Genomic DNA, 15,003 nt, shown 5'->3' on the forward strand with positions numbered 1-15,003 from the left:
CAATACTAGATAAGGGAAACGTTCCCCAGTGAGATACAGTGTCCATCCCCAAAATATAATCAGGTGAAAAAAAACACCATCACTTCACATGAAACCAGTTCAAACACACCAAGTCTCCTACAAACTTATACTGTAATTCCATCATCACTTATGTTCCTCACTGTAGCCCCCATTGAGACTTCATCAGTGGGTTTTGGTTTTGTAATACTAGGTAGGGGAAGTGTCAACTTTCATAATCCTATCAACCATTACATTTTTACTTTCTTTCAGTCTAATTGTAGCACACATCAGGCCTTCACTAGTGGACTTTGGTAACACAGCTCAAGGGAAACTTCTCTTCTCCACTCCTGACCATTTTACTCACTCTTGTACAAAAGTCTTTGGGTCCCCAGCTAGGGATTGAGCCAAGGGGTTTTGGCCCATTTGTCAGTCTTTATCTTGATTAATCTGCCTAGTCACTGCCCCAATTGATTGCTGCTTAAATTTCTCATTGTCATTTCTACCTTCAGACTTTTAAAATTTCTCCTAACTAGGATAAATAGAGCAGACTTATTTGGGGCCCTTCAGTGTTGGGGAACCAGCAGGGAGTCCCACTCAACCTTTGGTAATGCTGTGTTAAAACCTGTTTTAATCCCACCTATGTCTGTTTTATTCATCCTGTTTCTTAATGGCCATCTGAAGATTTCCACCCTGCTGGGATAAGTTCTGTGAATCTCCTGTTTCCTCTGTTTCATCCCAATCAAAATTTACTTTATTCACCTATGTCTTCATAACTTTTTAAAATTTCCACCTTGTTGGGCAACTAGAGAAAGAAGAACAACCAAAAAAAAAAAAAAAAAACCCTAAATTAGCAAAAGGAAATAAATCATAAAGATCAGAGCAAAAATAAGTATTGGGTTGGCCAAAAAGTTCATTCGGTTAGTAAATACATTGTTCAATAAAATTCTTGGTGAAAATGAAAAACTGTGTCTTATTTTTACTTAAAACTGAAAGAACTTTTTGGCCAACCCAATAAAATAGAGATGAAGAAAAAATAGAAAAGATCAATGAAACTAAAAGCTGGTTCTTTGAAAAGATAAACAAAATTGATAAATCTTCAGCCAGACTCATCAAGAAAAAAAGGGGAGGGTACAAATCAATAAAATTGGAAATGAAAAAGAAGTTAACAACAGATGCTACAGAAATACAGAGGATCATAAGAGACTACTACAAGCAACTATATGCCAATAAAATGGACAACCTAGAAAAAATGGACAGATAAGAAAGGTATAGCCTTCCAAGACTGAACCAGGAAGAAATAGAAAATATGACTCACAAGTACTGAAGTTGAAACTGTGATTGAAAATCTAACAGCAAACAAAAGGCCAGGACCAGATGGCTTCACAGGTGACTTCTATCAAACATTCAGAGAAGAGTTGACACCTACCCTTCTGAAACTCTTCCAAAAAATTGCAGAGGAAAGAACACTCCTAAGCTCATTCTACAAGGTCACCATCACCCTGCTACCAAAACCAGACAAAGTTATCACAAAAAAAAGAAAATTACAGGCCGATATCAGTGATGAACATAGACACAAATATCCTAAACAAAATACTAGGAAACAGAATCAAACAACACATTAAAAGGATCATACACCATGATCAAGTGGGATTTATCCAGGGATGCAAGGTTTTTTCAATTTCCACAAATCAGTGTGATACACCACATTAACAAGCTGAAGAATAAAAAACATATGATCATCTCAATAGATGCAGAAAAAGCTTTTGACAAAATTTAACACCTGCTTATGATAAAAACTCCAGAAAGTGGGCATAGAGGGAACCTACCTCAACATAATAAAGGCCATATACAACAAACCCACAGCAAACACTGTTCTCAACGGTGAAAAACTGAAAGCATTTCCTCTAAGATCAGGAACAAGACAAGGATGTCCATTCTCACGACTGTTATTCAACATAGTTTTGGAAGTCCTAGCCACAGCAATCAGAGAAGTAAAAGAAATAAAAGGACTCCAAAGGAATCCAAATTGGAAGAGAAGAAGTAAAACTGTCACTGTTTGCAGATGACATGATACTATACATAGAAAATCCTAAAGATGCTACCAGAAAACTACTAGAGCTAATCAATGAATTTGGTAAAGATGCAGGATACAAAATTAATACACAGAAATCTCTTGTATCCCTATACACTAACAATGAAAGGTCAGAAAGAGAAATTAAGGAAACAACCCCATTTACCATCGCATCAAAAAGAATAAAATACCTAGGAATAAACCTACCTAATGAGGTAAAAGACCTGTACTCAGAAAACTGTAAGATACTGATGAAAGAAATCAAAGATTACATGACCAGGTGGAGAGATATACCATGTTCTTGGATTGGAAGAATCAATATTGTGAAAATGACTATACTATACAAAGCAATCTACAGATTCAATGCAATCCCTATCAAATTACCAATGGCATTTTTCACAGAATTAGAACAAAAAAATTTACAATTTGTGTGGAAACACAAAAGACCCCAAATAGCCAAAGCAACCTCGAGAAAGAAAAACGGAGCTGGGAATCAGGCTGTCTGACTTCAGACTATACTAGAAAGCTACAGTAATCAAGACAGTATGGTACTGGCACAAAAACAGAAATATAGATCAATGGAACAGGATAGAAAGCCCAGAGATAAACCCATGCACCTATGGTCAACTAATCTATGACAAAGGAGGCAAGGATATACAATGGAGAAGACAGTCTCTTCAGTAAGTGGTGCTGGGAAAACTGGACAGCTACATGTAAAAGAATGAAATTAGAACATTCTCTAACACCATACACAAAAATAAACTCAAAATGGATTAAAGACCTAAATGTAAGACCGTATACTATAAAACTCTTAGAGGAAAACAGGCAGAACACTCTTTGACATAAATCACAGCAAGATCTTTTTCAATCCACCTCCTAGAGTAATGGAAATAAAATAAAAAATAAACAAATGGGACCTAATTAAACTTAAAAGCTTTTGCACAGCAAAGGAAACCATAAACAAAATGAATAGACAGCCCTCAGAATGCGAGAAGGTATTTGTAAATGAAGCAGCTGACAAAGTGAGAGAGTGGCATGGACATATGTACACTACCAAATGTAAAACCGATAGCTAGTGGGAAGCAGCTGCATGGCACAGGGAGATCAGCTCAGTGCTTTGTGACCACCTAGAGGGGTGGGATAGGGAGGGTGGGAGGGAGGGAGTTGTAAGAGGGAAGAGATATGGTGATATATGTTTATGTATAGCTGATTCACTGTTATAAAGCAGAAACTAACACACCATTGTAAAGCAATTATACTCCAATAAAGATGTAAAAAAAAAAAAAGAGTCAAGACTATACAATGGAGAAAAGATAGTCTCTTCAATAAGTGGTGCTGGAAAAACTAGACAGCTACATGTAAAAGAATGAAATTAGAACATTCTCTAACAAAAATAAACTCAAAATGATTAAAGAGCTAAATGTAAGACTGGGTACTGTAGAACTCTTAAAAGAAAACATAGGCAGAACACTCTTTGACATAAGTTGCAGCAATATCTTTTTGGATCCACCTCCTAGAGTAATGAAAATAAAAACAAAACTAAACAAATGGGACCTAAGTAAACTTAAAAGCTTTTGCACAGCAAAGGAAACCATAAACAAAATGAATAGACAGCCCATAGAATGGGAGAAAATATTTGCAAAGGAAGCGACAAACAGGAGATTAATCTCCAAAATATACAGACAGCTCATGCAGCTCAATATAAAAAACAAACAAACAACCCAAAAAAAAAAAAATGGGCAGAAGACCCAAATAGACATTTCTCCAAAGAAGACATACAGATGGGTAAAAAGCACATGAATAGATGCCCAACATCATTAATCATTAGAGAGATGCAAATCAAAACTACAGTGAGGATCCACCTCACACCAGTCAGAATGGCCATCATCAAAAAGTCTGCAAATAATAAATGCTGGAGAGGGTGTGGAGAAAAGGGAACCCTCCTACACTGTTGGTGGGAATGTAAATTAGTACAGCCACATGGAGAATAGTGTTGAGGTTCCTTAAAAAACTAAAAATAGAGTTAATATATGATCCAGCAATCCACTCTTGGGCATATATCCGGAAGCAAACCATAATTTGAAAAGATACATGCACCTCAATGTTCATTACAGCACTATTTATAATAGCCAGGACATGGAAGCAACCTAAATGTCCATTGATAGATGAATGGATAAAGAAGATGTGGTACATGTACAATGGAATATTATGCAGCCATAAAAAAGATCAAAATAATGCCATTTGCAGCAACATGGATGGACCTAGAGATTGTCATATTAAGTAAGACAGAGAAAGAAAAATATCATATGATATAGCTTATATGTGGAATATACAAAAAGGGTACAAATGAACATACTTACAACAGAAACAGAGTCACAGATGTAGGAAACAAACTTATGGTTACCAAGGGGGGGCTAGGGGGGAAGGGATAAATTGGGAGATTGGGATTGACGTATAAACACTACTATATATGAAATAGATAACTAATAAGAACCTACTGTATACCACAGGGAACTCTATTCAGTACTCTCTAATGGCCTATAATGGAAAGGAATCTAAAAAAGAGTGGATACATGTATAACTGATTGACTTCACTGTACACCTGAAACTAACACAACATTGTAAATCAATTACACTCCAATAAAAATTAAAAAGAAAAAAAAAAGAAATTACAACCGTGCTAATAACTCTTAGCTAATTAGGATTAGAAGGGTATGTGTATACTGGAAAGTCAAAGCAAAAATCAGATCTAATGGTAAAACATTAGGAACCTTGTAATTGTAAGGCTGCTTCTGTCACTGTCATTCTTACATTGCTTGAAATCAGGGACTAGCACAAAAAAAAAAAAAAGAAAAAAGTCTTACAGCCAAATCTGGCCTGACCCCTGTTTTTGTAAAGAAGTGTTTTTTTGTAAAGAACATACGTGGGCCCGTTTGTTTACATACTGTTTACAGCTGCTTTTTTGCTACAGCAGGAGAATTGAGTAGTTGCTATAGAGACTGTCTGGCCCACAAAGCCTAAGATATTTACTACGTGACCCTTTTCAGAAAATGTTGGTGACTCTTTTGCTAGATGTCTGATCACTGCAAGGACAATTTTTATTCTGTTTTAAAAATATATATTGGAAAGAAACAGACATTATGCTCAAGGAACAAAGCATCAAAAGTATATATACTAATAAAACTATATATACTAATATTCAAATTTGTCTGTGACATTGCTAAGTGAAAATAAACTGCATGTAGTATCCATATATATACACACACACATATACCCATATATACTTTAAAATGTATATAAATGAATAGGACAAAAAGGCCTGGAAAAGTACACACAGGCTCTTAATGTGGTTAACTGTGAACAGTGGTATTCAAAGAGTGTCGTTTGCTTTTTGTTTTGCCATTTCTGCTGTCATTTCATTTCTTTCACAAGGTACAAAGTTGAGATACAAAAGTATAGGTATTGAGATTCCTTCCTCTTGTCCTTGCTCTTCAGTTCTACGCTGTTTCTTGTTTTATCCACTGCAAGATGTTCAATTCTATGTTCCCTTGTAGTTGAAATTTTTAAAGAGAATTTAAGAGACTAGAAATCAGCCCTTAAGGGGATTATAATCAGCATATATCAATATATTAGTGAAAATCAGGAAAAATTTTTATACAGTTTATGCTGGTTAAACAAATGTAAATGATCCCTCCTCCCCCAATTAAAAACCCAGTTTCTAGATGTTAGCTGATAATGTCAAGTATTTTGATCCTCAAAAGTATGATCCTAGGCCTAGCATCATAATCATCACCTGGGAACTTGTTAAAAATGCACGCTTGAGGAAGGGTGGTAGGAGAAAGGTGGTCATAAGGTACAGACTTCCAGTTACGGGAGAAATAAGTACTGAGGATATGATGTATAGGATGGTGACTGTAGTTAACGCTATTGTATGCTATATGAAAGTTGTTAAGAGAGTAGATCTTAAGAGGTCTTGTCATAAAGAAAAAGGTTTTTTTTTTTTGCTTCTTTTTATTGTATCTAAATATGGGGTGATTATCATGGTAATCGTTTCACAATAAATGTAAGTGAAGCCATATGTGGTGTACATCTTAAACTTAAATAGTGATATATGTCAGTTTTATCTCAAAAGTGGAAAAAAAGGATTTGTGCATTGCCCATTTAGTCTTAAAAAAAAAAGTACTCTTGGGCCCTAACCTAAGGCTATGGGATTAGGATCTGCAACTTTAGAAGCTCCCCAGATGCTTCATGTGCACATCGCACTTGAGAAACACAGTTCTGAGGACCATAGTGGTTTATCTACTATCTCTCTTTAAAACATAGTAGAATACTGATAGTGCAGTGTACCCTGTGGAAGGGAAGACAGAGCAGGCTCCCCAGCAAAATTTCTCAGAAACTATTTTATAAGTATTGTGCTCTTTCTCTTGGAACCATCTGTGAGTTTCCAATTCATTGGCCTTAGGTGGAGCATGAAAAGTGGTTTTGTTAAAAAAAAAAAAAAAATGCATCTCAGGCGATTGTAATATATAGCACATTTGGGAATCACTGCATGGATCCTTTCTACATATGGGTATACTCCTCTGGACTATACTTACCACCCTAAAGCCAAAAAACTATCATTCTTGGATATCAGGCAGTGGGTTTATTTTTTCATTCCTGTGTAGGTGAATAAATGATTGCCATGGAGCAGATGTAGGCTGGGTCAAGTACAAGTGATGTAACAGTGGTTGATGCTCTCTCCTGGACTGGATGTTGTTTGATATATATTGGTACTAACTTATTCACACATAAATGAAGTTTCCAGGAATACTCTTCTGCAGATTAATTTAACAATTCTTTTCTGATAGGGTTGAAGCCTTAATATATGCAGTATTATCTCTCTTTCTTGTAATTGTAAGGAATTTTATTACTGTAAAAAGATAAAATAACATTTCTATTTTAGCACTAATCTTATTAACCTAAAGTGACACTGAATATAGAACTGACACTTAGGCCCTCTGACACTGAGCTCTGTTAGATAGAGTCATTAGCTTTAAGACTTAGATTGTATTTAAACAACAAAATGAGCTTAGTGTGGACATTGTAAATCAAGTCCATGCGTGCAATATTGTTTTGTGTTTTTTTTGTAGCCTTGTAACTTCATACATTTGGCAGCATAGCCGTGTTTCTCAGGGTCTGTCATAATCTCTATGAGAAGTAACCTGAGAGACTTTGAAATGTCACTTATGACATAACTACTTCCAGTGATGTTTTTTAATGTATTAAAATATCGATTTCTTTTTTCCTTAGGCTCAAAGTCTAACTCCCCAGGACTACAGTCTGAGGTGGTCGGGCCTTTTGGTGACAGTGGGCGAAGTCCTGGAGAAGAGCTTACTCAATGTCAGCCGGACTGATTGGCATATGACTTTCACTGGCATGTCTCGTCGGCAGATGATCTACAGTGCAGCCAAAGCAGTAGCAGGCATGTATAAACAGCGCCTGTCCCCCGGGACCATGTGAGAAGGCTGGCCTGGGATACTGACACTTGCTAACTTTGAGCTGCTGGTGGAGAAGAGACAGTCCCTTCTTAAACTGGACAACTTCAGTCAGTCCAGCTGTTTTGATCATTTTCCTGTGGGCTGCAGTTTTTTTCTTAGAAAGGCATGGTGTCATTCCAGTAGATGAAAAGAAACAGATCCTTTTTCTGATTATATAATTGCACGTACCATAGTTCTCAAAAAATATATAAATATTTTTATAGGACAGTTTGATACACCAGATTTACAAGGTGCAAATTCATGTGCTAAGATATTTAACTTAATGATATGTACTTGATTATTTTGTTTTTTAAGAAATAGTTGACTAAAGAACATGTTTACTGAACACTGTTTAAAAGCATTGTTTCTTTTAATTCATGATTAATCTCTTCCCTGTCCATCTTGGAAGCTTTTCGTGTGTCCATGTGATCACAGGTCTGATGCTAAGCCGTGTGCTCAACAAGAGACTCTAACACACCTACTTGTAGGGAGATGGTGCACTTGTCTATGCATATTTTTAACATAGGCCAGAATAACAGAATCGATCATTTTCTTTTTGGTTATCATGTTATACACATAGCCTGAAAAATTCCATTTTTTTTTTAATGTTTCAGCATTTCACATTCATACTGTACAATGAACACTGGGATAATGCATTTTATTTTTTTCATTGCTCTATGACAACTAAGGGGCAAATGAGTCAAGCATATTTAAATTAGAAGCATTTGGGTTTTTTTGCATAATGGTATTCAGTGCTTCCAAGTAACTCTGACAACAGCCATTATTTCTGCTTTAATTCATTTCTCCGACTGTAATAGAGAAATTTTTGAGAGGAAATTACTTTGTTGTTTATGGGATCATATGACTTACTTTAAGGTTACTTATTTAGTTTGCCTTAAACACAGCTTTTCTAACTTCGTGCCATTCTGCCTTTACTTTTTATGGACGTTTTCCAAGAAACTGTTTTATAGTGAACCTGGTTTATTTAGTCCATTATGTTTGTATTTAATGAAAGCTTCTTTTTCCCCCAGATAATATATTTTACCATTTTGGGATTTATACAAATCAAAAATAGTTCATCATATACTTTTGAACTCTATATTTGAAAGTTCAAATAACTTTTTGAAGATAGTTTCTTATATAAACATAATTTAATTTTTATTTACTCTTCTATACAATTCTTTAGATGTAAAAGAATCAGCACAATCTTATAAAATCTTTTAAGGTATTGAAGCTGTTATCCTGTGCTGTCATTTCATGTAATGTTTGCTTTGTATTAATATTTCAAGTACTTGTTTGATTTCTATTTTTTTTACCTGAGGATGAGAAGATTAAGTACTAATTTTCCATCTGTGTTATGTGTTAATTTCTATGCACTGTATAGTTGTCATTCAGTCTTCTGTGTCATTAAAAGTAATGAGAGAAAGAAGAGAGATGTAGGCATCAGTGCATGACTGACTCCACAGTCAACTTTCCCAGCCTCTTGTTTACTTTTTCATTCTTGGATTTCCCTCTTGTACAAGGGGCAAGAAAAGTAACTCATTACCTCTCACACACCAGGGCAGCGTGAGCCAGGAGGTCTTTTACTGTTGGTATTTTGTATGAGATATGCTGGTCATCAACCTAAGGCCACGGCTCCCTTCACCAATCATCCAGCTGCCCTGTCCTTTTCTTGCTTGTTTCCTTATAATTCTTGCACTAGCATTTTTTGGGAGAGTTGAGCTGGGGAGTTTTACCCTCAAGCATCTTGGGACAACCTATCTTTAACACAGTTCTTTGCCACTACTATTTTGGTCACGTTTGTGTTTTCTTTTCTTTTGAAGTGCTCCCAGAACTACTTACTGAATTTGATAAGTTGTATACTTTTTTTTTTTTTTGGCGGTACGCGGGCCCCTCACCTCTGTGGCCTCTCCCGTTGCGGAGCACAGGCTCCGGATGCGCAAGCCTCAGCGGCCATGGCCCACGGGCCCAGCCGCTCCGTGGCACGTGGGATCCTCCCAGACCGGGGCACGAACCCGTGTCCCCTGCGTCGGCAGGCAGACTCTCAACCACTGCACCACCAGGGAAGCTCAGTTTGTATACTTTTTAATTAAGTGTTGTGAAAGAGAACAGGAAGAAATGCAGGAAGAGTAATTTTACATCAGCCTCAATTGACAGAAGGTACTCAGATCAATATCGTCTTGTTATTAAGTTTATCAGGTAACCCTGGACTTAGAGCTGGGCCCCAGACTTCTGGGTGGAAAAGTTTGAGCTAATACCTGTAGTTTTCTCCTCTGAATTTCTTATTATTACTTCCCCATTCTTTGTTCTTTCTCTCAAGGATTAATGAGGTAGAAAATTGAGATGAATGGATATAGACAAAATGGAAGTATGATAAATATAAGTAGGTAACAGTACAGATGAAAGTGTATTATATACATTAATTCAAGTTATGCAAATTAGTAATATACTCAGGGTCAGCTAAATTAATTTAAGATGTTGTTGAATTTATTTTGTTCCTTGGCTAGAAAAAATTCTAAACAGGAATTTGTGTTCTGTGAAGCCAAATTGGTAATATTCTGTGTTCTAAAAGATGTTAGGTTATACATAAATTAAGAAACTTAGATTTTTACTCCCAGAATATGGTATTGTTTTTTAAGATACTATGCAGGATGATGTATTGGATAAAGCCAATTTTGTACGTATGTACATATGTCATAAATAAAAAATACCTCGACTTATATCCCAAGTGATTTTTTTTAATGCTAATCATATTCATATTATATTAGAAGGACCCATATTCCTTTTTGTCTCAACTGGCTACTGGATGCCAAGAATTATGTAATAGCAGCTTCAAACATCATCTTTCAAGTGGAACTGTACCATTCAAATACAGTTGACCCTTGAACAATGAGGGTTTAGGGGAGCTGACCCTCTGTACAGTCTCAAGTCCACGTACAACTTTACAGTTAGCCCTCCATATCCATAATTCCACATCAGAGATCATCGAACCACTGATTATGTAATACTGTTCTGTTTATTTATTGAAAAACAATCTGTGTATAAGTGGACCTGCACAGTGCAAACCTGTGTTGTTCAAGGGTCGACTGTGTACCAGAGTTTAACTTCAAGGTTAAAGAACTCAAGAATATTTGGGGGAGAGGATACATTGGCAGTAATAGGCAGGAAGTTAAGGCCTGTGTTCATAAGGAAACCTCTCCAGTGGGGAGTTTAATTTACCCTTGACCTGCAGGAGTATCTTTTCTTGTAAAAAAAAAAATATATATATATATATATATATATATTTACTCATTACTCTTTGCTATCCTGAGCCTATGATCTCCAGACGAGGGATTTCTCTTTTGTTTTGGTGGGGGAAGGGATACATGCCAAAAGACAGTAGGATATTGATTTGGGGATTTATTTGCCAAAAGACAAACTATTAATAGTTTTCAATAGACAAGAAAAACGCAGTTTAGGGCTCAGGAAAAGCCCTGTTAAATTTATACTTTGTTTCAGAATTAACTGGAAGAGGGGAAAAAATGACAACAGAAACAAAATTGGAAAAGGTCATTATCAAGGAAATTAAAAAATTTAAGGATGAAGGAAATCTTTGGAACTATCCATAAAGTGAACTCATTTTAAGGATTTAAAGCAGTAAGAAAGGGAAGAGAAGCTAACATTTATGTGATAAGTACCTATTGTTAGTTAGGCAATGGAGTAGGCACTTATTTTTATAGATGACATAACCAAATCAGATTAAGCTGCTTATCCAGGATCATCCCAGCAAACAAGTTACAGAGATAGAAGTCAAATGGAATGTGTAACTTGGTAAACCATATTCTCTTCCGAAACGTCCTGAATATTTGCTTCAGGAAGTTATGGGTAAATCACTTATAATTATTTTTTGAATTTAACTGAATTCAAATAGTGGCATGAGGACTTTGCCCTAGTATACTTTTAATTTTACAATATTATGTTCAAGGGAAACTATTTTATGCCTTGCTTTTCATTTTAGTGTGAGAGGGCTGCTTTGGCTTTGCTGCTGGTATGAAAATATATTTGTGATAACTGGTTATTCTAACTCCCAAAATTGAGAAACCATAAACTAGGTTTACCTTCTAGTATTTTTAGGATAAAAGCCAGAGATGTCATTATTGTTAAGCTAGTTTTCAAGCAAGGTACTGACCACATACGTTTTTAAATACTGTAAAAATACTTATGGCTGCTTCAGGGACCACACTTTGAAAACCACTGCTGTAATACAAATCCTGACTCATTCTGCATATACTAAGGTATTTTAGAGAGAGTGATGTCACCAAGGTAGCAACATAGGTTGTTCCTGACTTTGCTCCCTCTCACAAGAAGGCCAGCTAACAACTATTCATGGACAAGCTGCCACTGAGGGAATTCCAGGCCATGGAGATGAGGCTTAAGCATCTCCCAGTGCCACAGAGACCAAGACAGACCACATTAGATGGTTAAGAGGAGTGGATACACACTGACTGCACTGTCCCCCCCCCGCCCCCCTCCCCCCAGCAGGCTGGAGCAGCACCTTGCTGTGAGCCTGTCGTGGAAAAAAAAGAGGCCAGGTGACACCCAGCACTGTGGGTTGCTTTGTGGGAGCTGCTATTCTGGTCTCCAATGGAGGGTGCAGGAGAATCTTCAGGGGTTGACCACTGGGAATCTGACTGTGATGGAGAAGGCGGAGAGGCTTAAAATCACCAGCATTCAGATCTTGAGAGATTGAGTTCATACCTGCAGTGCCCAAGTGCCAAGAGCAGCTTTGCTTATCTGCAGAACCAAGTCAGTGGAGCAATGTGACTAGGAACTTGGCAGGTACATGTCTATCTGATTCAGGCCCTCAAATGAAGAGCCTCAGTAGTTGTGGAACCTGTTCTGCCCCAATCCAGGCAGGGGGGCTTAGCCACAGGCCAGCTGGCAGGTTGGGTGTAGCTCTTGGCCCTGCCTAACCAGAAAGGCTGGCATGAATGCCTGGAAGCTGCACAGCCCAGCAGCACAAGTAGAGGATCAGTAGGCAGAGTTGATAGTCTGTAGAGCAATCCAGTGGCCCTGTTCAGCCAGAGAACTTGGGGCACAGGATGACTTGAGTCAAGACCGCAAAGAGCCTTACTGGCCTTGCGGTTGGGTCTCCCACTGTGCCCCAACGGGAACATTTGCAGCCCCACCAATTCCTGAATACAGCCTTCAGCCTACCCATAGGGAACCTAACTAGAGCACAGGGAAGCTGTAGAGCCCATCCAACAGCCATGCTTGCTGTAGAGCTTGACACAGCACATCCCATGGTTTTTGCAGAATAAAACCATTGGCCCCACCTGACCAGGGAATTCAGTACATAGTCACCTGATTCGGGTCTCCGGAAAACAAGCTGTGCAGGCCCTGAGATCAGTCCTGCTATCCTGCCGGAGCAGGGAAGCTAATTCATAGGTCCACCTTTGCTGTGTATAGTACCCAATCCTGACTGCCTAGTAAGCCTGACCAGAGAACTCAGGTAACTGCAGAGCCCATCCTCTAGCCTCACTTGAGCAGAGAATCAAGCCAGCAGTTTTATGCAACTGTTTTCAGCCAGTGGCACCCACCCCTTGAACCTCAGAACTTGGCAGCGGTCACACCCAAAAATATACCAAGATAGCAAGCACCACCTGCCCAAGAATATCACCAGCAGACATGCCCAGCAGCCCAGACTGAGCTGACCGGTGATTAACTTTTCTCTGACAGTGGGAACCTGTAAAGTCTGGAACAGAGGACCGCTTACTCAAATGCACAGATTCTAATGTAAGGAATCAAGGATCACATAAAAGGAGGTAAACATGACACCACCAAAGGAAACTAATACAGATCCAAAAGTTAACCCTAAAGAAATGAAGATCTAGGAACAATCAGACAAATAATTCAAATTAACCCTCAAAGCAGTTCAGTGAACTACAAAAACACACAGACAGCTAAACCAAGTTAGGAAAACAATGCATGAACAAATAAGTTCAACAAAGACATGAAAACCACTAAAAACAATCCAGGGCTTCCCTGGTGGTGCAGTGGCTAAGAATCCGCCTGCCAATGCAGAGGACGTGGGTTTGACCCCTGGTCTGGGAAGATCCCACATGCCGCGGAGCAATTAAGCCCACACACCACAACTACTGAGCCTGCGCTCTAGAGTCCACGAGCCACAATTGCTGAAGCCTGTGCACCTAGAGGCCATGCTCCACAACAAGAGAAGCCACTGTAATGAGAAGCCTGCACACCTCAACAAAGAGTAGCCCCCACTCAATGCAACTAAAGAAAGCCCACGTGCAGCAACGAAGACCCAAGGCAGCCAAACATAAATAAATAAATTTTTTAAAAAATCCAGAAATCTTAGAGCAGGAAAATACTATAACTGAACTGAGCAATTAAATTGAGAGGTTCATAAGCAGACTTGACCACGCAGAATAATCAGTGATCTAGAAGGCAAGACATTGAAATTATTGAGTTGGGAGGGGGGAAGGAATGAAAAAGACCTTCAGGAATTATGGGACACCATCAAAAGAAACAATATCTGCATGATGGCAGAAGGAAATTTCAGAAGGAAAAGAGGGACAGGAATTATATTTAAAGCAGTAATGGTCAAAAACTTCCCAAACCTGGGGAGAGAAATGGACATCCAGATCTGTGAGTCACAAAGGACCTCAAAGAGGTTGAACCTGAATAAGGCTACACTACAACACATTATCATTAAATTGGCAGAAATTAAAGAAAATTTTGAGAATGGCAAGAGAAAGAGAGAAGTTACATACAAGGGAATCCCCATAAGGTAACAGGCAGATTTCTCAACAGAAAAATTTCAGGCCTAGAGAGAATGGGATGGTATGTTTAAAATACTGAAGTCAAAAACCTGATCAACCTAGAATTCTACACCTGATAAAACTGTCCTTCAGAAATGAAGAAGATAAAGACTTTCCCAAACAAACATAAGTGGAGGGAGTTTGTCACCACTAGACCTGCTTACAAGAAATGCTAAAGGGAGTTCCCTGAACGGAAGTAAAATGCGGCCAATTAACGTCATAAAACAATAAGAAGGTAGTGTAAAACTAACTGAAATGGTAAGTATATAGTCAAAGAGTTAGATTCTGTAACAATGAAAAGGAGGTGCTTAATGCACTTAAACTCTAGTTTAAAAGTTAAAAGTTAAAATAACTCAATAATCATAACTCAAATAACAATTACTACAATAATTTGTTAGTATTAACAGAAGAGAAAAAATATGTAAACTGTAACATCAACAACCTAAAGTGTGGAGGGGAGGAGAAAGTGTAAAGTTTACGAGTGCTATTAAAGTTAAGTTGTTACCAGTTTAAAATAAGCTGTTATAATTTTAAGATATTTTATGTAAGACTCATTGTAACCAAAAGGGAGAAACCTATAGTAACTGCACAAAAG

General features: G+C 37.8%; 1 protein-coding gene and 1 long non-coding RNA gene across 7 annotated transcripts in view; one reads left to right on the forward strand and one right to left on the reverse strand.

Moving 5' to 3' along the window:
• The window catches only part of PRRC1 (proline rich coiled-coil 1), a 43,983-nt gene extending 33,674 nt beyond the window's left edge, over positions 1-10,309 (forward strand). For all 5 annotated transcript variants that reach the window (XM_067731622.1, XM_067731623.1, XM_067731621.1 and 2 more), the window contains exon 9: positions 7,361-10,309. In XM_067731622.1, the coding sequence (XP_067587723.1) occupies positions 7,361-7,570 (210 nt within the window). In that variant the 3' untranslated portion in view covers positions 7,571-10,309. The remainder of the gene's footprint in view (positions 1-7,360) is intronic.
• The window catches only part of LOC137221624 (uncharacterized), an 80,501-nt gene that overhangs the window by 22,527 nt on the left and 42,971 nt on the right, over positions 1-15,003 (reverse strand). The gene's annotated exons all lie outside the window — the stretch shown is intronic.

Source organism: Pseudorca crassidens, chromosome 3, assembly GCF_039906515.1.
Source record: "Pseudorca crassidens isolate mPseCra1 chromosome 3, mPseCra1.hap1, whole genome shotgun sequence".
Lineage (NCBI taxonomy): Eukaryota > Metazoa > Chordata > Mammalia > Artiodactyla > Delphinidae > Pseudorca > Pseudorca crassidens.